The sequence below is a fragment of the Schistocerca gregaria genome, chromosome 5 (assembly GCF_023897955.1).
Source record: "Schistocerca gregaria isolate iqSchGreg1 chromosome 5, iqSchGreg1.2, whole genome shotgun sequence".
Classification (NCBI taxonomy): Eukaryota; Metazoa; Arthropoda; class Insecta; order Orthoptera; family Acrididae; genus Schistocerca; species Schistocerca gregaria.
Genome location: NC_064924.1, coordinates 47,577,226 through 47,600,500, shown reverse-complemented (window position 1 = coordinate 47,600,500; position 23,275 = coordinate 47,577,226). Strand labels below are relative to the sequence as shown.

At 41.5% G+C, this 23,275-nt stretch overlaps 1 protein-coding gene across 2 annotated transcripts in view; it reads left to right on the top strand.

Annotated features, from left to right (window-relative positions):
• LOC126273464 (WW domain-containing oxidoreductase) overlaps nucleotides 1–23,275 on the top strand; it is a 153,015-nt gene that overhangs the window by 24,323 nt on the left and 105,417 nt on the right. For both annotated transcript variants that reach the window (XR_007549325.1, XM_049977024.1), the window contains exon 3: nucleotides 15,140–15,376. Coding sequence is in view for 1 of the 2 variants with exons in the window: in XM_049977024.1 (XP_049832981.1) it covers nucleotides 15,140–15,376 (237 nt within the window). In the remaining variant the exon portion in view is untranslated. The remainder of the gene's footprint in view (nucleotides 1–15,139; nucleotides 15,377–23,275) is intronic.

Genomic DNA, 23,275 nt, shown 5'->3' with positions numbered 1-23,275 from the left:
CAACATTTGAACATAATTATAAGCTGGGAAAATTATTTAGGTATACCAAGTACCCAGTGCAACATATCATTTCATGGCTTACAGGGTACCTCAGGAGGAATAGTCAGTATTCAGAAGTATAACAGGCACAATCATCCAAAGCAAAAAGCTTTAGTAAACATGGGCTTTAAAATGCCTTAAGAGCTTTGAGCACTTGTTCATCTTCACTACTAAACGAGTTCTGACAGCTCTTAAGGTATGAAAGATTTGCAATAAATGAATGATAAGTAAGGGAGTCAGTGTCACAGAGTACTCTTTATAAAAGCTAATTGGGATTTCATCTGAAACTGGAAACTTATGTGTTTTGAGGTCTTTCAGTTACTTCCCTGTGCCAGGGATGCCTATTTCTATGACCTCCATGCAGAAGCCTGTGTGACAATCAAACGATGGTTTATTGGTATGAATCTCCTGTGTGAATGATTAAGCACGAAATTTAAAATGTCAGCTTTCCTTTTGCTGTCTTCTGTCTTCAGAGTGGTCAACAAGTGACTGGATGTAAGCCTTCAGTCTGCTTAGTGATTTTATGTATGACCAGAATTTTCTCAGCAAGATGTTTGCTAAGGTGTGATAGTGGAAGCTGTTGTATAATTCCCATATACATTGTCTTTTGGACACAGGAATTACTACAATCTTTTGCCTGTCAACATTTGCACATTTTTTCTTGAACAAAGAGTGCAATAGTTTCTGTTTCCTTAGCATTTTCTGAGTTCGATCATTAAACTATAGAGGGTCTATACTGTTGTGGTTGGCAGGAGAGCCAACCATGTTTTTGTAAAGGAGGCCGAAATGCACGCGTCTCAGCTCACGCAGGCTGGCATGAGGTCTGGAACATGACAATGGAATTAGAATTGAGAAAAACGGATGTAGCTGGTGGAATACTTAACTATAATCCATTAATGGAAAACGTCGCTCTTTATGGTACATGATTCACAATATCAATAGTACGGATACTGGCGCCTTGCTAGGTCGTAGCAAATAACGTAGCTGAAGGCTATGCTAACTATCGTCTTGGCAAATGAGAGCGTAGAAGTCAGTGAACCATCGCTAGCAAAGTCGGCTGTACAACTGGGACGAGTGCTAGGGAGTCTCTCTAGACCTGCCGTGTGGCGGCGCTCGGTCTGCAATCACTGATAGTGGCGACACGCGAGTCCGACATATACTAACGGATCGCAGCTGATTTAAAGGCTACCACCTAGCAAGTGTGGTGTCTGCCGGTGACACCACATTCCTCCCCCACAAATTGGCATACGGTTGTGGCATAAGGCTTCTGCTCGCCGTGGGGAGGACCGTATGTTGACGTATGCAACGAGGTGGGGAGCCTAACAACAGGCGAGGCTGTGCCACCCACACCCTGCCATTCGGAGCTAGGAAATGCCTGAAAATCTGCTCCAGGGTGCACGTCAACATGCGGTGTACGCGCCCGTAGAGAGATAGGAGGGGCCGAAGGGTCGACCTCCATCGGGCCGGGGCACCCGACAGGCGAAGACGACATATGGTCCGGAGCGGGCAAGAGTTCCATGTCGGAGGACAACTGATCACGGGAAGCAATCGGCGGTGCTTGACCCAGGGAGGCGCCCGGCGGCTGCAGTGTCGCCAGTGGCAGCGCGTTGCCATGGGGCAAAATGGAAGGCGGAGTCGGTAACACTAGGGGCTGAAGCGAGCCAGTAGATGGGTTCCCGGGGCGCTGACCAGACGGCACCGTCGCTGAAAGCAGACAGCAAGCGGTAGATCCCGTGCGACGACAGAGGCGCAGCTGATTGAGATGCCGACGCACTTCACCAGAGGCCCCCAAAACCAGATACATAGCGCGGCCGAGGCAGCGAAGTATGCGCCCTTCGAGCCAGCGCCATGAACCTCGATAGTGGCGATAGTAGACAACGTCGCCTGGAGCAAAAGCAGGTGTCTGCCGCGGCATAGGAACCTGTTGCAGCGGATGTAGCAAAGACATCGTTCGATGATGACGACCGTGGAGCAACTCAGCTGGCGAGCGACCATCTCGGGGCTGAGAGCGATACGAGGACAAAAAGAGCAATAATGCGTCCTCCCGAGAATGCGACTCTTTCAACTTCAACATCTGTGACTTGAAAGTCCTAACCAATCATTCAGCGGCACCATTTGACCGTGGCGAAAACGGCGTGGACGTCAGATGTTGAATACCATTGGCCTTGCAGAATGACTGAAATTCTGCTGACATGAATTGTGGGCCATTGTCGGAAACAATAGTCTCATGGATGGTTTCAGATTACGTCGTGGAAGACATCCGGACCACAAAAGGAAATTTACTGAATGAATCTACCACAACCAACCATTGAGCACTCCAGAATGGACCAGCAAAATCGATGTGTAAGCGTTGCCAAGGGAAAGTGGCTTTTGGCCATGCAAAGAATTTCCGCGGTGGTGCTGATTGTTGTTCGGCACACATCATGCAAGAAGAGCACATATTCTTAATCGTGGGATCGATTCCGAACCAAGTACAGTGCTGACAAGTAAGTTGTTTCGTTCTCACTATGCCCCAATGTCCTTGGTGGAGAAGCTGTAAGACAGAGGACTGTAACGAACGTGGGATCACGACCCTGGACTGATCATTATCAGAACGCATCAGCAAAACACCACGTCGTACAAAAAGTCTATCCTTGTGAGCAAAAAATCGGTGAACCAACAGGTCCCCGATCCATGACTTTGACAAGGGCCATTGCGTAGCAACAAAATGCAGAACGGGAGCAAGGACAGGGTCGGCAGCTGTGGCTGTAGCTACACGACGAAAATCAATCGGAAACGATTCGACCACGTCATCGGTTTTCGCATCAATGGGCATGCAAGCAAGTTAAGAGGAATCGAATGCCCTATCCTCAGCAACAGGCAAGCGGGACAACACATTGTCGTTTCCGTGCTTAGTAGTGGACCGATGCAAGATATCGTAGCGATACTGTGAGAGGAAAATAGACCAGCGAATGAATTTCTGCGCTGTATGTGGAGGTACAGGCTTGGTCGGATGAAAAAGCGATGTCAAAGGTTTGTGGTCTGTGATTATGGTAAAGTGACGACCATACAAGAAATCAAGAAACTTTGTAACACCAAATACGAGAGCCAATGCTTCTTTCTCGATCTGTGAATAATTTCTTTGCGTAGACGAGAGCAATTTGGACGCAAATGCAATAGGGCGATCATGCGATCCATCTTTGTGCCGAAGCACAGCACCGATCCCGAAATCCGATGCATCCACCATCAACAATAGGGGCTTCTGGGGATCGAATGGCAAATTGCGCACAGTTTGAGTTGTAACATGACGTCCTGTGGCTGCTTGAAAAGCATGATTCAACATGGTGGTGTTACTGTCAGGGTTCCTCTGAGCCATAATCTGTAGGCAGCAGTCATCCACTGCAATAGCAGCTCTTTGGCGGCCTGTGTGAGGTATGTCCTCAACAGTTTCTGTCTCTCTCTATCTCCTCCGTGTCCAAACAACATTGCTTTGGTTCACCCCAAGACGCCTGGACACCTCCCTTGTTGAGAGCCCTTCTTGGCACAAAATAACAATGTGGATGTGATCAAACCGAGGTACTGACTGTCTAGGCATGATTGAACTACAGACAACACGAGGCATGCACCTCCTTCCTGGTGGAATGACTGGAACTGATCGGCCGTCGGACCCCCTCCATCTAAGAGGTGCTGCTCATGCATGGTTGTTCAAATCTTTGGGTGGGTTTAGTGACACCTCTGAACAGTCAAAGGGACTGTGTCTGTGATACAATCTCCACAGTTAACGTCTATCTTCAGGAGTTCTGGGAACTGGGGTGATGCAAAACTTTTTTTAATGTGTGTATTTCCATTGTGTGTGGATTGTCAAAATAGTTGTTCAAGGTAGTTTTCAGGAAACATGTTGAAAAGTACTTCACAACATTGTGTCTGTCTGTACACCTGCAGTGAATCCAGGGATGTGCCAGCTTATACTAGGTAGATTAAAAGTCACCTCCAGCTAGTACTGCGTGATCTGGGTATTTCCGCACTATTGAGTGTGGACTTCCCTTGAATGATTCTACAAGTGTCACATAGGAATCAGGTGGGTGGTGAAACCAATTGATTAATGTGAGTTTACCTAAGCCTGCTACTTGTGTCCACATGACTTCACAATCAGAGTCAATTTCGACCTTGATAGAGAGAATATTATTTCAACAACAATGAATGCTCCCCCTCCTATGGCATCTAATCTGTCTTTTTGATGTACACTCTATGCCTTACTAAATATTTTGGAGCTTTCCACTTAGGGTCCCTAGAATAATTTGAGCAGTAAGTTCAAGAACGTTATTATGAATGCTTTAACAATTTACTGTTAAAATTTTGACAGTTGAAGTGTACCTTCTTTGTAAGCAGTCTGATTTCACTCTCTGTAAACTGACTGGTGAGCTTTCACCAGAGGCTCTCAAACTACCACCTAGCCTAAAAAACAAAAACCATGTCCACTCCACAAGTACTCTACTAACCAAGTAGCTGCTTCCTTTGTGTAGTGTACCCCTCATCTATCAGGGGTATACTATAATCTCTCACCACATAATATGAGTTAACAAATCTGCAGCAAAGACCATCATGGAATCACCAGAGGCTTTGGTTGAGACCTGTCACTTGGCTCCAAGCCAAAGGACCCCGATCAGCTTTAGGAATGATGCTGCGAGCTCTAATTGTGCCCCACATGTGAAGCCACCAGTCTGCGCCATTTCTGCTAGATGACTATACGAACTGAGGATGACTTTGGAGTGCAAGTGACAGATGTCATTGGTGCCAACACGAATTGCAACTTGGATATAATTGCACCCTGCAGGCTCGATTGCTGCAGGCAGGGCCCCTCCAAATCTCCGATGAGGCCCCCGGCAGACATACTGAGTGCCAGCCCGGGACCCTATTTTCCTTAGGGGTTTCTTAGTGCTCATTACATTGGAGCTTCAGATAACTAGTGAGCCCTCCATCTTGTGCCTACTCAGAGCCAGAGCCTGCTGAAGGAATGGCCACTTGTCTGCTCGCTAAGTGAATAGGTGAGGCCAGACAGGCCAGCCTCCACATTGGCTATCCACAATAATCAGCACGAAAATGTTACAACCTGTAACTCATCCTGTGGTGAGCGTGAATCCCTTGTAACGGGTACACTGCAAGGTGCCTTGGTAGCAGAGCCCGTGAGCGAAACAAGTGACACCCGAGTTGTCCCATGCAATGCGCCAGATGCTCTGCTACCACTATACCCAGAGGCAGAAGCCTGCAGGTGGCTGACCATTGCCATGAGCGTCCCCAGCTGCGCTCACATACTGCGCCCAGCTCCTCCTGCACCCGCCCACAGCATTCACACACACTGCCCATCATACTAACATAAGATTTAAACTGTGAAACAAACAGAGAAAGCTAAGTATCTGGCTTGCGAGTCTCCTGATGCTTCACCAATGGAGGCTGGCAGCTGACTATGTTGTGCAAATAGTTATTGGCCATCCAGAAGGAACAAACAAATGGCTACTGTGCTGCAGACTGCACTGATATATGTATTACCATTACTGAAACACAATACAACACCTCTCAATTCTATGAATTAAATTATGCAGGCACATATAAGCACACAAAGTATTTAAGAAGTAAACTGTGAACACAACAGAAAAGCTAAATATGAAACTTGCTAGTGTCTTGGTGCTTCAACAGCAGAGGCTGATGGCGGACTTCTGTATCAGAAGTATCAGTGAACTATGGAATTTGATCGAAGCTGTGTTGCCAGAAACATGTGAAAGATATTAAGACGTGCACCAGATTGGCAACTGTGTGCCATTTATTTATTTAATGTTGTCTACAGCAATTCTCATTTTAGTTCAGTCTGTATTGTTTTTTATTTTATTTTATTTTTCCCTCTTGAACCATAATTTGGTCATTTTCTTCTGAAGCTCTAACCATTCGTGTGTGTGTGTGTGTGTGTGTGTGTGTGTGTGTGTGTGTGTGTGTGTGTGTGTCAACCAGAGATTACTTTGCTGCATATTGAGAGATAGTATACTTCGTAATGGATAATTGTTAAGTCAGTGCTTCAGTGGTTACAATATGAACATACTTCTGTATAAGAAGAACCTTCAGTTGCATATTTTATTGTCAATTTTACTGAGACCAATGAAATGCCAAATTCTTGTGGGCGATTCTTAAGCCATAGAACGGCATTCTTGATACAGATCAACCAACAGAGAGAGTATTATGCCTATCCTTATTGACAAACATTGGAGGATTCTGCATCTTCAACTGTTCTGCTACGTGCATATTTTTCTACACCTTGGTCAGCTGTTTGCCTGAACATGAGTCATAGTTATGTCCCCTTACCTGAATTTATTGATTCTGAATACTGTATGAGAAATGATAAAAATACATGCATGTCTATTTTGCTATGCATGTAGACTTTTATGTTTGTTTCTGTAGCTCTGTGTAGCTTTTTTAATGATAGTTGATACAGATACATCATGAACACTACTCCCAATTGCTATACTAGTGTGTTATAAGGCAAAGATTGTACTTCAGGGAAGCATTTCTAACAGGAACCAAAGATAATATCTATTCTTGTGTGTAATGTCCAATCTGTTGTCATGATCACTTTGGATTACAGTCACAAATATGAATTTCACCAAGGTACTGTCTGGCAGTATTACTAATAAGTATCTACAGCACAACTTGTTATAATCCTTGGTGTACAGTATCTATAAATAACCTTTTAGAATCACACAGTCTACCATGAAATGTTCTTACAAGCAAAGCTATGAGTACAGAATAAACAAATACCAATACATGAACAGACCAGTTTGTGCCCCATATTTAAATGACAGTGTGTTGTGCAAGTTGTGGCTTATTGTGATGTGCCACAATTGGAGCTTTTGGTACTGATTAAATTCCACAACAGTGTTCTCCTTAGATGGACTGTTTCCTCTGTCATTACAACATAGATTTCCTGATACTTAACAGTACTCCCATTTGAAAGTGGCAATAGGATCTGAAGTGTCCCAGCTAGCATCAAGACAGATGAAGTAAAGTTGCCAGAGCCACTGCATCACTCCACTGCGTTGGTTTAACACTCTGACTCTGTCAGCTGTGTCCTTGAATTTTATGATATCCTTGGCAGTGTTCTTTTCCTGGTGAGTGCAGTTTCCTGGGCTTCCACCAGCTGGTGGTATCTCATTGTTGTCATAATTTAGGCAGGCAGCTCAGCTGATGGCCTTTCAGTGATAGCAGTTGCATCTTGTGCATTTCCCAAGGTGTCAGTACTATGAGTGTAATTTCATTAAGATGACCAAGATTTTGGAATTTCTAGAGATAGTATGCACCTGGAGTATAAATTTTGCTTCATGTTTATGAGGACAGTGCAATTAACAGAAGCTGTTGTGACTACCAAAGGTTTGAATGGTCTAGTATACTACCCTTTGGTGGCCATAGTACACATTAGATTACAAAGACAGAAAGAAATCACTCTATCTCCTGTCACCTGGAATGTCTTAGAAATGTTCTTGTCCATACAGCCACCCAGGATGGAACCTCAGCGTGCAGTTATGACACTGATGTGGTGCTCATGTGAGGAGCAGCAGTAGAAGTGTCTATGGCTGCTGGCTAGAACTTGCCATCGGATCTGGATAAGCAGCAGGTAACTCAGAGTTTCCAACTTGTGCACTCCTTCTGGTTGTCTCCAATACTGCCTTAGGAGGCAACAGCTGGGACCAGTCAGTGCAAACAGAGTTGGTGGCCGTTTGAGTGGAGCAGAAGTGACCTTACTGACTCACAAACTCTCAGTGAGTATTTCCAGTTCTGTCAAAGGAGGCTGTGAGAAAATGGAAGAGGCACTCCGCTGATGAAAAAATGGAAATTGGCATTCACACATCATGTTGCTATGTATGTTAGATAAAGCAGCATTTATTCTGAGAATACTATTGCATATTTAATAACAAAATATAAACTCAGACGAAGTGGCCCAGTGAATACCTGCCACAGTCCAAATCCAAAGGTCTGGGGTTCAATTTCCAATTGTTGCTGATACTTTTCCCCGTCACTTATTGCTACTTTCAGCAGTGGCAATGATTTGTTAATGTGAAAAATGAAAAGATGAACATTGTCACCAAATCCACATTGCACTGTTAAAATTTAGGTCCCTCCCTGCCATAACTGGCTGGGTGAGTGATTTCTAAGGTTGAAAGAAGGCAAAGGGCTTTCCACTTCCTACAGGATGATGGCTTGTAAAACACTGTGGTGTTCGTACCAACTTTTAGACTGAGAAAAGTTGTATATTTTTATTTGAAAATGAAGATCAGATGTGTAGCAGTTGTTTCAAAAGCAGATAAAGAAACACACACCCAGCCCACCCAATATGAAAATGATAGTTACTTGTGAGGCACTGCAAGGTTTATGTAAGTAAATGTTTCATTTTAATATAAATGGCAAAAGCCAATAAGTTGTTTCATCGTTATGTGGACAGATGTTTTTCATTATTCACAAATAATTTTTCATGCTTTCCACATCAAACCCAACAATATCCCTGTTACTTTATATTCAGGACTGATTCAAAACAACTTGCAGTAACAATGAAAGGCAAGGCATCAGTATTAAGTGTGCAAGCGGAATTCTACTATCAAATGCAGAGGAAAGTGCAGATAGGTGGAAGGAGTACATTGAAGGCTCTAGGAGTGGGAGGACTTGTCTGATAATGTGACTGAGAAAAACTGAGCTAGCTTCTGTGGACATGCAGCTGAGCTGCATCCCATCCCCCACACGAACCATTCCCTCCATGGTCTACACCTGCGACTGCTGAGACGCTATCCCAGTCACCAGATCATTTTGTTTCCTGAGAGTCTTCTTAATTAAACTCAGTACTTGTTCCAAAGCCTTGCTAAGATTGTAGCTGCAATCTCAGTGAATGAGATCATCTCTGGTGGGAATTTCTGTGGCCTCTTTAACAACACTGTCCCAGTATTTGGAAGTCTCTACCAAGATCGTGGTGCTTTCATACTCCATCGTGTGCTCTGCGACCAATGACTTGTTGTGTTACATCAGTCGAGTGTGCCTCTGATGTTCTTGGCAATGATCTTTGATGACTTGTTGTGTTACATCAGTCGAGTGTGCCTCTGATGTTCTTGGCAATGATCTTTGATGGTGCACAATGTCTGTCCAATATAGCGTTCAACATTATCACAGAGTCTGGTATACAGCGGCCTTCTGCAAACCGAGATTATCTTTGACTCTTCCCAAGAATGCTGGTGTTTTATAGGGTGGGCAAAAGACAGTTTTTACTCAGTGCTTCTTCAATATGTGTCCAATTTTTCCAAATAGTGCACCAGTGTGTGGTACAAAGTCAGTGGCTGCCTCTTCTTGCATGACTCCTTCTGCTTCCATAGCTTTTACTGTTATGATGGGGCAGAGAGCGCACCTAATCTACCATTCTGGGTATCTGTTTTTTTTTCCAATAATACAGTTATGAGGTGTTACCAGGGTACTTAGAATGGTAGATTAAGCATGCTCTTCATCCCACCACAACAGTACACACTGTGGAAACAGAAGAAGTCACAGAGGAAGAGGCAGCTTCTGCTTTTATACTGCACACTGGCACACTATCATGTAAAACTGGATGCATGTTGAAGAATCTCCAAGTAAAAAAAGTCTCTTGCCTGCCCAAATAAAAAAAATGAATACTCAATGAGCAAAAAGCTTTTTTTCCCACAGCTCTTTGATATTTGGAGTTATGTTTGATACCACAATTCTGAGAATTCTGCTCAGATCGTCATGTGTCAGTGAAGATCTTGTTTTAGATTTTACATTTACATTCAAAAAAAAATTGCTTCCAGATATATGTACTTTCAAGTACAGGCACCTGTTGAAGTGCTAACTCGGATAGGTTGGGATGATTATCAGGTCTCATATATTTTTATATAAAATTATATCAGTTCGTTCTGCAGGCAACTCTGGTAGGTTGCCTTAAGGGTTTCGTTACTTTTAAGTTCAGTCAACTTCGTCTATATGTGTAACATGATGTCTTCATTCTTAACCTCAAAAGGATTTTGGAACATTTTTATATAGGGCTCTTTATTTTTAAAATCTATGAATTTACTGTCAGACTCATTCCTCATTATTTGCAACAAAGATACATACATGTTGAAATCCAGTATCTCTTGATTTCACGTAGACAAGATCTCCCAGTGACCCAACTGTCTTTTCCTTTTCTCTTGAACAAGATAAGTATTTCAACAAATCCTTGAAATTGTCCATACATTTCTACACATATTACCTTGGAGCTTTATATTTAGATTGGTGGGGTATGTAGTCATGTCAACTAAAAAAGCTAAATCATTCAACCATTGTTCAATCTCCCAAAACCTGGATTTTTGTCCTTTGTCGGTCTCATTAAAGTGTTTTTTTTTTTTTTAATCACCCAACAGAGAATAAAATTGTGTGAGCATTTCTGATCTGCTGAGCCATATGATATCATGACTTGGGCCTGCTTCTGACAGAAAGGTCTGAAATTGTCTATGATTTAATCCTGTTGTGTATACGAAATTGACAGACAATATACCTTTTTCATCACATTCTTCAAATCAAGATCTTTGGTACACAGCTGTTCTTTGTGAATAATGTAGCAGTGTTTTACAATTGTATGTGTCATGTGATTACTCATCAAAGCCACAAATCTGTTTGTTCTCCCTATCATCAGTGGCTCACCATCTGTTAACCCAGAAAGATTTTCATCTTGAAGGTCAAACTTTTCCAAACAACTTCTTATTTCTTCATATGTGTTGTGTCCCATTGTCTTTCATTTCATTGAATGCAAGTCAAATAATTCCTTGATTACGGTGTAGTTCTCTGTCACTCTTTTTACAAAGACTGTCATCTGAAACATCAGCGCTTCATCAAGCGCTAAGCTGTAAAGCACACATTACTTTAATTGTGTTTTGAGTGAAATTTTAATATCTTTTGCTATGTCATCAACTCAGCGTGCTATAGTTTGATGTGACAAGCTTGTATTTTTCACTAATAATGTCCATTCTGGATGCAATGCTGATGCAAAGATTTCCAAACATTCTTTGATGAATTCTCCATCAGATAAAGGTTTTCCTCTTTTGGCAATAACTTCTGTTGCCTTAAAGCTTATTTTTGTTACAGTTTCTGAGTTTTCTTTTGGTATTTTAAAAATGGCCTGCTGACGAGCCAACAAATATAACAATCTTCATAATCAAATGTGTCTTCTGGAACAAAATTATGAACATTCTCATAAGTCTCATTGGTCAGTCAAAAATCTGAATAAAATATAGGTCAACAAGCAGTTGAGAGGCAAAGCCAGTCTCTAAGAAACTTGAATTACAATAAATTGAAATCTTCTTTCCTAAACCTGTTCACATCAAACAGGGATGTATATATGTATAGTTTGACACCAGTTGACAAGGATACAATGCACTATCAGCTTCAGAGGCTTTGGAGCTTGTACATGAGCATCGTTTTCGGGCAATGTTTCTGCCATCAGTTTCATACTAAATCATGGATGCCACGATGAAATGTGCGACAGAGACAAACATATGCAAAAGAGTGCCTAATAAACAATAGTTACCACACGTGTTTACTGAACAAGCAATATCACCACCAACATGGCTCCCATATTAGGCATCATCTTAACAGCTGACAGCAATTCCAGAAACATGCACACAGAAGCCAGGCAACTCAGCTCTATGGTCCTATGGCACTACTTCTGACCACACATTGCCAGAAAAATCATGCTTGTGTGTGACAGATTACATATATTTATTATGTACCTTTAATCTCCTTGGGTGCTGACTATTAAGCAGCACACAGCCACTGCAACAGCATAGAGTGTATCTGACTGACTGATCGACTGACTGAACTGAAACAAAGAAAGCAAGTGAGGGCAGGCGAAGACGCTTTCACTCATTGCACATGTGGCCCACGTAGCACATGAATGAGTCACTAGTTGGGAAATGTGCAGTAGGTAGCAAGTAAGGAAGATGACAGTAGGCAACCACCCCCTCACCCCATATACATGTTTGTTTGTGCCCATGCTCAATCAACAATGCAAGTTAATTTTTAAAAACTGACCTCCCTACCATGTCTGAAAAAACAACTACTTCATCATGCTATAGCAGGCCATATTCTTTGTGGCTGGGAGTCAGGTTGTGGCCTGCAGGCAGTATGTTGGACAGCTTTAGAATAAACCATGTTTTGTGAGAGACAGTTGTGGAACTCCTAACTTATGTATGTTTGTTAAGTACTAGCTGCTCCTGTATTTGTTCAAAATGTACTTTCCTGATCCCAGATCCATGAATACAAATTTCAAATTGTGTTTGTGAGTCTGAATATTGATATTGAATCAACTTGCTCTTTAGGATGAGCCTTTGGTTTTACTTTTGCTTTCATAGACAAGAGCAGAGTGGCTAAACTTGTTACATTAGTTGCAAATTGCTTACTAGAATGGACAGCTCTATGTGGTATTCTTGTTGTTTGCGATGCTCCTATTGCTGTGTCATTTGTCATTGGTGTAGTTCATTACAGTATCTCTGTTAGTTTAAGGTGTGCTGAAGTTATGTTTATCATTTAATAAATTTTCTGTATTGGGTAAACAGGTGTGCTGTTTTACGTATGCTATTTAATTCACTTGATTGATTGCAAAAGTAAACACTCTCATCTCCAGATGTGCTATACACAACACACATCACACTATAAATATAAACCCATTACAGTGCACAAATATACAAAGTGTCAAAAAATATTACAAAATAATAATTCCTTAATTAAATTTTAAGAAAACAAGCAAACTAAAAGGTCATATGAGAGGGCAACATGGTAAGTGTATTTGTGGCCCCAACCTACACAGGAATGTATCTGTGTTATATTACACTCACCTCATTATGTAGATAACCAAGAAACCAATTAGACTATAATTCCATTGGCTTATCATTTGTAACCGTCAAGTCTCTTATTATAAGGTATAGGAACAGAACAACTTTCACCCGCAAATTTCATGAATTCTTATCACCACTTTTATAACTATGGAAACAACTGTTTAATACCTAATATTTCCTGTCCAAAACAAAAGGATGCTACAGAGTGGTTGATGTCTTGAATAGGTTGAATTGCGTTTATTTATATGAACCATATATTCATTTCCACCAATAAAGAACCACACAATTGCCCTTTCTGCATGTGAAAACGAGAATTCCATTTGTCTGTGGCTGGTGATACAGTGCAAGAGAAAGACCCCATTAATTTTAGGACACTAAAATATGTTATTGTACATTCAGAAGACATTCAACACCAATTTTCTACAGTAAGATATTGTATTGAGCTGTGTGAAGATGACTTGTGAACAAGATGATGCATTATTATCAATCCTGTGTTCTTGAGACAAGGAGAGCCATCAACTGCTTCAAGTGTTGGGATTCAGGAAGTTTCATTCAACTCTTGATAACCTAAGTGTTAAAGGTACTAATATGAGAAACTTTCTTACACGAATGTTACCTCACATAATTTTTTGACAACAGCGACAAAGCTTATGAGAGTTTGTGTGGATATGTGCCAGCTTTCTGTGCTCTTTCTTGGCTGGATTATTCTTCTGTCTGTCATGAACTCTGAAGATCCAACTCATACAAATTTTCCCAAATAAGAAGTGTTCTTCATCTGAGAAATATTTTAAGTGCAAATATCTGGGTAATTTTCCATTTCTGCACCATGTCCTCCAAACTGCTAACCAAGCACATCAGTTATCGTTGACTCTTCAGATAACAGAGGACTGGTCAGAAAGGACCAGTTCCAACTTAGATTCTAAAAGAGATGGTCCACAAATCTAATTTACTGTTAAAATCTTACAAGTTATTATACTTGCACTTGAGGGACACCATTGTCTGCAGAAACATGTTGACAAAGATCTGGAGTCACAAATTTGGTGAGAAACTCATTTTGTCACATCTGTAAGATTTTTAAAGGAAGGTGACTAAACATCCTTGTATGTATCAGCATAGAACTTAGCAGGCAGGCAGGTGCCAGATGTTGCAGTGGTATGAAACATTTATTTTGTCCCACCTGGCTGTGTCTCTGTTATTTATGATTGATGTAACTGTAAATACTAAGCATTGTACACTGTGGATGGCAAAGGCTGGTGATTGATGGCTACAGATGGAGCTCTTAATCCTTTCCCTGGTTAGCTGCCTCCTTGTGTCAAAAGGCAACTACTCATGGTGCAACAAGTTTACAACTTTCATCACCGGCACTGGTGCTAGATACAGTGAAATGGTTACTTATTTAGTAACCAACAGGCCACTTGTTACCTGAGGGATGGAACACCTCAGTAACATAGAAGTGGCGAAGTTAAATGCTTACGTACTCACAGACTTGGATAAATTGTGAAGCACAGGCTGTCCTTGAATTTTATAAAGTAAAAGAAGGCAGGTGCTCCAGATATGATTCCAAACAAACCTTTTACTCCATATTGTATCATTGTGTACACTAATGGGCCTAAGTAGGAAACAGTGTTGGATATTCAGTCACTTCACTACTTACAGTGTGGTAAGTCAGTTTGAATAAAATGTGATGTACATAACCACAACACAATAAAATAAATGTCTATGTGAGGGTGGATCGCATTTCACATGAGCCTCAAACAAGCTTGTATAACAGGATAACTGCAACCTGAACTTTCACAGTCCTCCTTTATACAACTAGCAAATACGTGTGACCCCACTCCCGTTTATCACTCTCCTCCTTCCCAACCCATCCCTACCCCCCCCCCCACACACACACACACACACACACACACACACACACACACACACACACAGTGGTCCAACTTGGATAAGTAAAGTTCCCTGTTGGGGTGGGTAGTGGGCCATGAAAGATATAACGAGTGGGAGAAAAGAATAGGGAAGACATCTAAATTTATACTCAAATCTTTAGTGCTCTATTATTTTTTCATGGTTTGTTTTACATACCTATTTAGTGAAAGCTGATCTTAGCAAAAAGAATGTTTATTGGTATTGTATATATGACTTAACTAAGAATTTCCGCTTATCAGTTTCATTGAATTATTATTGAGGTATCTAATACTAAGATGAATTTATTGCAGATCTTCCATTTGGATGGGAAAAATGTGTGTCTGAAGACGGAAAAATATTTTATGTTGATCACGTAAATCGTCGTACAACATATACTGACCCAAGACTGGCATTTGCAACAGAAGAGAAGGAACATCCACATGACTTTCGTCAACGATATGATGGTTCAACTACTGCTTTACAGATTTTACATGGCAGAGATTTGACAGGAAAAGTTGCTGTAATAACGGGTGCTAATACAGGAATAGGTAAGATTGAAGATTTGTATTCATGAAACAAGGCCACTTCTACCTTTAAAGATAAACAAAGTCATAGGTTTGTTAATAGATCATAGACTTCATTATATTAGTTAATTATATTTTATTTGAACAGAAAATTGGTTTTGGCTTCAAAGAAATCATCAACACAAAATTGAGGAAATGTTTAAATAATTTAATCCATACAAATGTACTCATTGTGAATATCATGCATCATCATTATTTAGCATCCTGCTCATGTGTGAAGTGCAAAATTATTATTGCAAATAAGTGTATTGTCGCAATATGTACTCGCTTCAAGAATGTCAATACTATAGACATAAGCAGCTTGGAGTGAATGTTCCATGGGGTTCACAGTATTCATTTAAATTCATCAAGAAAGGAGTTACTTGTTGACAAAATATCGACTCATATTTTGAGGAACAGTGTGGGAAATGGAAAAAGTGACAAACAAATGCAAATGACGTGTTTCAGGCGAGTTGCAGACAATATAGTCATCAGTCAGATGCAAATAACCAAGTGGTTTAAACTGAAAAGGGCAGAAGCAAACAGTCAAGTTGCAAGTCTGATGTAAGTTACGATTTGGTTTAAACCAAAAAGGACAAAGGCGAATGAAGCACAACTTTTGCAAGCTCCAGAAATAAACTCACCTATTGATAGCTGCCAGGAAGTAGAAGCAACATACAACCAGCACACCAAAGATTTTGTATGTACATATCATCCTGCAGAAGAAGAAGCAACAACAGAAGAAAACACAGCAGCCATACAGACAATACATGGAACAGCAAGCAGACAGAAGGTAATGCACCTCTCTCACGTGAATGATTTTTAACTACAGGCACAAAGAGCAAGGAGCTTCCAAGATAAGTGCCACCTCGATGAACCAGCATAACCTATTGAACTGTAATGCCTTACACAGAGCAAGGAACCAGATATTGATTGATTAGTTGATCATTTTTGTGAAAACCAACAATACATAGCTTTTCCAGATCTTCATCACTTTTCAACGTTTACTGCCGTCTTCACTATCAAGTTTGCAGATGTACGTCAAAACTGAATCAGTATTCTTCTTAATATCGCTTATCATAGAGGTATCTACACCACACTTATCAGCTAACTTACAACCAGTTCTCCTTTTTTAATGAATCAATTATGTTTACTTTGTCTTTAAGGGATAATAGTACTCCCTTCCACTTCAAAGCAAAGATGCGACGTGGTGCAGTGGTGTAGCAATTGGCAACTTCCTAACTCAAACAATAATTAATGATCTAAATAAAATAGAAAGAAACTTCCACATGGGAAAATATATTAAAAACAAAGATTCCAAGACTTACCAAGCGGGAAAGCGCCGGTAGACAGGCACAATAAAAAAACACCCAAACACACACACAAAATTTTGAGCTTTCACGACTGGCGGTTGCTCTTTGCCTTTAAATATGTCTGCTTGTGCCTGTATATGTATGCGTGCGTGCGTGCGTGCGTGTGTGTGTGTGTGTGTGTGTGTGTGTGCGCGCGCGAGTATATACCTATCCTTTTTCCCCCTAAGGCAAGTCTTTGCCCTCCCGGGATTGGAATGACTCCTTACCCTCTCCCTTAAAACCCACATCCTTTCATCTTTCCTTCTCCTTCCCTCTTTCCTGACGAAGCAACCACCAGTTGCGAAAGCTCGAAATTTTGTGTGTGTGTGTTTTTTTTTTTATTGTGCCTGTCTACCGGCGCTTTCCCGCTTAGTAAGTCTTGGAATCTTTGTTTTTAATATATCAAACAATAATTAAACACACAGGGCAAAGATGGTGTGGGCTGCAGATGGGGTGGTGACAGTCAAAATGTTCATGCATGCATGGACTAGACTATGAAGGTAATTGCTCATGGTTGACTATCTGAATAATCGTGAATCCGTGCAACTGAGGTCCGGATAATCAAGTCTCCACTGTACTAGAATTTTTGCTCCTGAACGCTACTTTCTGTAATTTTACAATATGTGTTGATTTGTGTGTGTTTCACACACCGTGCATTATTTATGGATCTGTAGACAACTTGTGTTTTCTGCACACTGCCTGGAGATGCCATCTGCACTGATATACTTTTAAATACTTTGTTTATTTAAGTGTATATACATCAGTCAGTGTATCAGACTTGATTGTGTTCATGTAATTTTTGCTTATTAAGAATTGTTGTTATCCTTTGAAATTTCAATTATTTATTATTTCCATCTTGAAGTTCCTTCTGCTTTTAGAAATTGCCCTATTCAGAAAACAAATGGAAATTAATGATTCTGAAGTACATTCAGTTATTTTTGACAATGATTTCTAGTGAGAACTGAAGATCCGGATGACAGTGTGAATGAATGTTTTTATTGTTCGGAATATGATTTGAGTGACAGTGACATCATCAGACCTATAAAGAAGTGTAAAGTGGCAGTGTTTTCTACTGATTCCGACACAATAATAATGAAGTTGAATCCATTTTTGTGAATGACTCGGTTTGTTAAAATGTTAACTTTTTCTGAGATGGCACCAGAGTCTCACTAAAGCACTGGCTATGCCAGTGCATAAATGAGACCCAGGTGCTGTCTCTAATGTATGAAGATCATCTTTGTTTGCAATGCATTTGAAAGGATGTCTTACAGTTCTGCAGAAAACTGATTTGCATTTCTTGGCAGCTAGGTGAAGTGATTATAATTCTACAAAACTGCAGACACAAATTGATGAAATACTCTTAGGTAAGTATCTCCAAGGAAAATTATCACAAAAATGGAACTTCAGTAAGATGTTCCCCAACATTTGTGCAGATTATAAAATTCAGAAATAATGGCGTAAACAAATTCAAACTTGAAGGTTATATGGAATGTTGTACCATTTGTGACTAATGAAGACTGCAAGAAAATAATATACATATATATCAAGGCAGTTCTCTCTCCTGTGTATCAGAAACATTAGTAACACTGAGTCTGGTTTATGAAGAACCACCAGAGTAGGAATGTGATAGCAAGTGCCTGGGTGCCTAGGCAGTGTCAAAGGATGCAATACTAGACTGAGCAAGTTTCAACTGGCAAGAAAGATAGGTCTTTAGGAAATAGATTTGTTGTACTATGATGGCTGTGATGATTGTCTGCTGTACTTCACAATTTGGCACCCGGGGAGGATTATCATCATGCCTCCATGGTTGCAGTGAAATGTGCAGATTTGTCCAGTGTTGGCTCAAAGCTGGACCACTTCAAAAAAGTGAACCAATCTGCATTGATGGTTTGGTGCTTTTGTATAGGAACTAGACTGGTGCTATACATGCCATTGCATCCACTTGCATTGTTCAGGACCAAAAGCATCTCGTAAAGAAATGAGCACGTGATAGCCACTATTACTGTGCTGAGTGTTGGCACTACCATTGTGACTATGACCGGCAGTCAGCACTATTGACTGTCGTATTGAACAGATGTAACACACGTCAGTGAAATAACACTGGGCCTCACGTGATGAAGAATTGCAATCCTCGTTCAGATAATGGCTAGTGCCACTGTTCTCTGGTGTACATGTTTCTCTGACTTCTCATCTTGCGTGTCCGGAAGATGGTTGGTCAGAAACCAGCTTGCCCAAGCCCCACAGCAGTCTCTATTGATGCCTTATTGATAGCATGCAAATCATGAGAAGAAACATATCCTAGAAACATATCAAAGCTTTCTTCAAATCCATGGAATGATATTTAAAGGCTCTGGTTGCAGCATCTAGAGTGCTTCATGCCATTGAGATGTCTCTAAATGAGAGATGACATACAGTTTTCGTTTTCCATTCAGCTTTTTACAAGCAATCTTCTTTGTAAATTAATTACATTTTCCCAGCATCCTACCAATGAACCAAAGTCCACCACAGTAGAGAAGGGTGCACAAAACCAGTATCAGAAAGAGAGCTGTAACAAGGATATGATCTGTGCAGTAAGGGAATGGGTTGCCAATGTTGGATGTGGGAAGAATAACAGATACTGTGATTCTCATTTAAAATCATTTTATAAATTATAAATGAGGAATCAATGTTGTTACACCTGAAGCAAATTCCTACTGTTCTTGTGCTGCTGTTTACACAGCTTGATAACACTGCCACCTAACAAACATTGAGCACACTATCTAGAATATGATTGCAAACTTACAGGGTGCTGATGCCATCTTCACTTTTTTTTACTGGAAATTTATATTTTTCGTTTGACGTGCTCTTCTAACACTGAGTGAAGAAGAGTATGCTAACTTTCATCGAAGGGTCTGCTGTGAGCTGTGGTGCAGTAGTGTGATGTAGTGATTAATGTCACTGGCTGCTCTGCTACATGTTGCCAGTTCAAAACTGACCATGAGCCATTATTTTTAATTTAGTATTTATCATTTCTGGAAGGTTCTTGAAATATTTTGTGTTCATAATGTTACTGTTTTCTGGAATTATAGATGTTTTTATGAATACCAGCAGTCTGAAATATTCAGTGTTTTACAAATAGCTGCACTGTCCGTCCAGGAAGTCAGTCCTGTTCGGGATGTATGCTGGTGTTCATCATTATTGTAGAACACAACATAAAGGAAGGTTGAACAGTTGAACAGTTAACTTGCTTATTAAGCTAAACATAAGATGATACAGAATACAATAACAGGGAAGTCCAAACAGCATAGTTTATCCAAACATAGGGCGTGGCCCAATGTGATGACAATGAAGAGCACAAAGAAAGAATGAGAATTATCAGACAGTATACAGTTATTGTACAGACAGTCATAACAGAAATGATCATCCTTGACCAGGCGTAAACATACCTTAAGTCCTAAGAAACTTCGGTTCAGTTATCACTGTAACAAAACTACACAGTAACACTTAAGTCCCCGGAAGTAGGCTGGTAACTGCTGAGTGGCATGGCAGAGTAATGCGGAGTATTGCAGATTTAGTTGAGCTCCAACAAATTGGATGCCGTAGCCAAATGACGCAAGTGGCCTGCTGCTGGTAGTTGCACTGTGGCCTAAGTACACTCCAGTTAAGGACTATCCATGGGCTCTTGATGACCACATCTCCTGTGAATACAAACTAGCCTCTGTTGTTGCTGCGCGCACTGCCTGTGGGCGATAATGGTGGTTCCCGGTGGTACCTGCAAGCATTAGGCCTGTAAAGAGAATATTTGGAATTAGCACCAAATCCAAACACACAATGTAATGTTGAGGAACATAACAGTGTCCAAAGGAGGAAGAGTAGTAATAGGTCAAGAGCAGGCAGCCTGCACGACATAGGCCTCGTACTGGAAACAGAATGGCCAACTAAGCAGGGGCCCAACCCTGCATATACTGCACACCTTCCCTCTCTGCCTTACCAGCTAGGTTACAGGCAGTACAAGGGCAGCTGTGGCAGAAGAACCGGGCGATTGTGGGATTGTGGGGACAGCACCACATGCAGAATAAGAAAAGCCGAATATGAGGCATAGTGTGGGAGCATGAGGAAAACACCATTTGCACGTGTGCTTGGGACTGTATCATGGTAAATGTGGAATTTCACGCAGGAGTACACATCAGGGCCTGATGGGACTTTGAGATGGGCTACAGGTCTGACTGCAGTGGTGGCAGGAAGGACCAGGCTGACCACAAATGGGTCAGTAATGAGAGAGGCTACGTCATTGGTTACAGGGCTGGCTTCAGCAGTGACAGAGCCAGCATTGTCTGGACCAGCAACAACAGGAGAGCCAGTCACAACAGGGGCTGTCCTCGTGGAATCGGCAGTGACCACCATGGGGGTGTGTGGCAGGAGAGGTGGTGGAGGAAGATGAAGATTGTGCAATGTATAAGGAAGCACAGAAAATCAGGTATGGAAGCAGGATGAGGAACAGGTCAAGAGACACGCAGAAAGGTGTAGAAAACATAAACTGCGAGAAGCAGGAAGAGAAAATGACGAAGGGCGCATTTGGCTGTGGCATGTTCCGACAGTGTTTTGAGGCATGTGGATGTGCACTTTGGATTGTGGAGGCATGTGGGTACAGAGGGAATAAAGGGGACAAGGAAGCAAGAATCCAAAAACAAGGTCAGAACAGAAGGAGAAATGGAAGTCAGAAGAAGGAAAACATGTACGGAAGGACAGGCTGTGTTGGGGCAGCGGTGCTGGAGGCCATGCATGTTGACTGGACAGAGGGCCATGTTGGCAGTGCAGGGCTCATCAAAACTCGCCAGAGGTGCCAGGGAAAGAGGGGGGGGGGGGGGGGAAAGGCAACTCCCCAGGAGTCTGACATGACACCTGGGTAGTAGCAGAGCCGGCCGTGAAAGAGCCAGTGGCAACAGGCAATGGAGCCTGTAACAAAGGTGCTTGGGAGCCCAGAGAGGACAGAGAAGATGCATTGGAAGAGGAAGGGGATGCAGAAGCATGAGAGACAGTGGGGGCAGCATAATGAGCCACGAGCTGTTCCCGAAATTTAGTGTATGAGAGGAAAAAACGTGGACTCCAGGATTAAGGGACGGAAGAAGACAATAAGCCAAAGTGCCCGGCCAGATGTGAAGAAGAACTTTTTTGTGACAGCTCTTGTTAATGACAGAGACCACAAAAGCTGATCAAGGATGGCAGACCCTGGCTGCAAAGTGTCTTTGTGAACCTGAAGCATCAGAAGTTGTGGCATTCATAATGGGGAAGGGGCAACAGCCAGAACACTAAGCTGCTCAAACAGAAGAATGGCAGTGGGCCTTGCCAAAGGATTGGCTGCCTGTTTTGGAATTAGTTCCCCAGCCAAGAGCTGACTTCCCCTTCATCAGCTGCTGCAGAGTGGCTGCCAAAGATGGTTTGTCCATGGTGACTGAAAGGAAGAAATAACAAGCACTATTTGCTGTTCAAAGCACAGAGGACCAAGGTCTACAGATCACAGAAAAGTTCACAGTCCAGGTACTGACCTGTCAAAGAATTCACAGTTATAGGTACACAAGAAAAGTTCACAGTTCTGAAAACTGCACAAAAATTGTCACAGTCTGAGTGATAGAGCACATAAATGCAGAAAGATAGGTGACTCTGAGAAGCACTAAATCGGACTGCAGAAAACAATGCAAAACCACTAATCCTCATCATTAATTGTAGTGCAGCACACAATACAAAAGAAGGCTGAACAGTTAACTTGTATACTAAGCCAAGCATAAGATGGCACAGAATACAACAGGGAAATCCAAATAGCATAGCGTATCCAAATCTCTGATGCAGCCCAATATGATGATAGTGAACAGTACAACAAAGGAGGAGGATTCGCCAATAGTCTGACAGTATGCAGTTATTGAAGCATCATCACAGAAAAGTAAAATCTCTCATAAGGCAGACATAACAGAAATGATTGCCCTAGGTGAGACATAAGTAACTCGCAGTCCAAAGAATCGTGTGCAGTACCGTATTTACTCGAATTTAAGCCACATTTTTTTTTTTTTAGGTATTTGTAATCCAAATAACCGCCTATGGCTTAGATTCGAGTGCAAAGTAAGCGGAAGCTCTGAAAAATATTGATAGGTGCCGCCACAAGTCACTTCTGCCGCCGAATATATGTACCGCTACACAGACATGCTTTCAGGCACAAAGATAAATACTGGCACCAAAACCTCTGCCTCAGTAAATAAATTTAAAAAAAAAAGATGGAAGACGAGCTTTTTTCTCCGCCCCGAGTTTCGACCACTGCATTTTCATACATTACCCAACGAAGTAAATACAAATTCCATATTGTTCATCTTCGAATGTAGCATGAAAATCCGACTGGAAAGATTGTTTGGGATGTTTGTCAATATGCCCAACTCTACGTTCTGAATTTTTTCCTAGCTGTCGGAAGAGATGGTTGCTAGCAGGAAATTTTATGAATTGTGAATCACATGCAGTATTCTCTTCACCACAAGAGTAATACAAATATAAACATTTTGCCATGTAT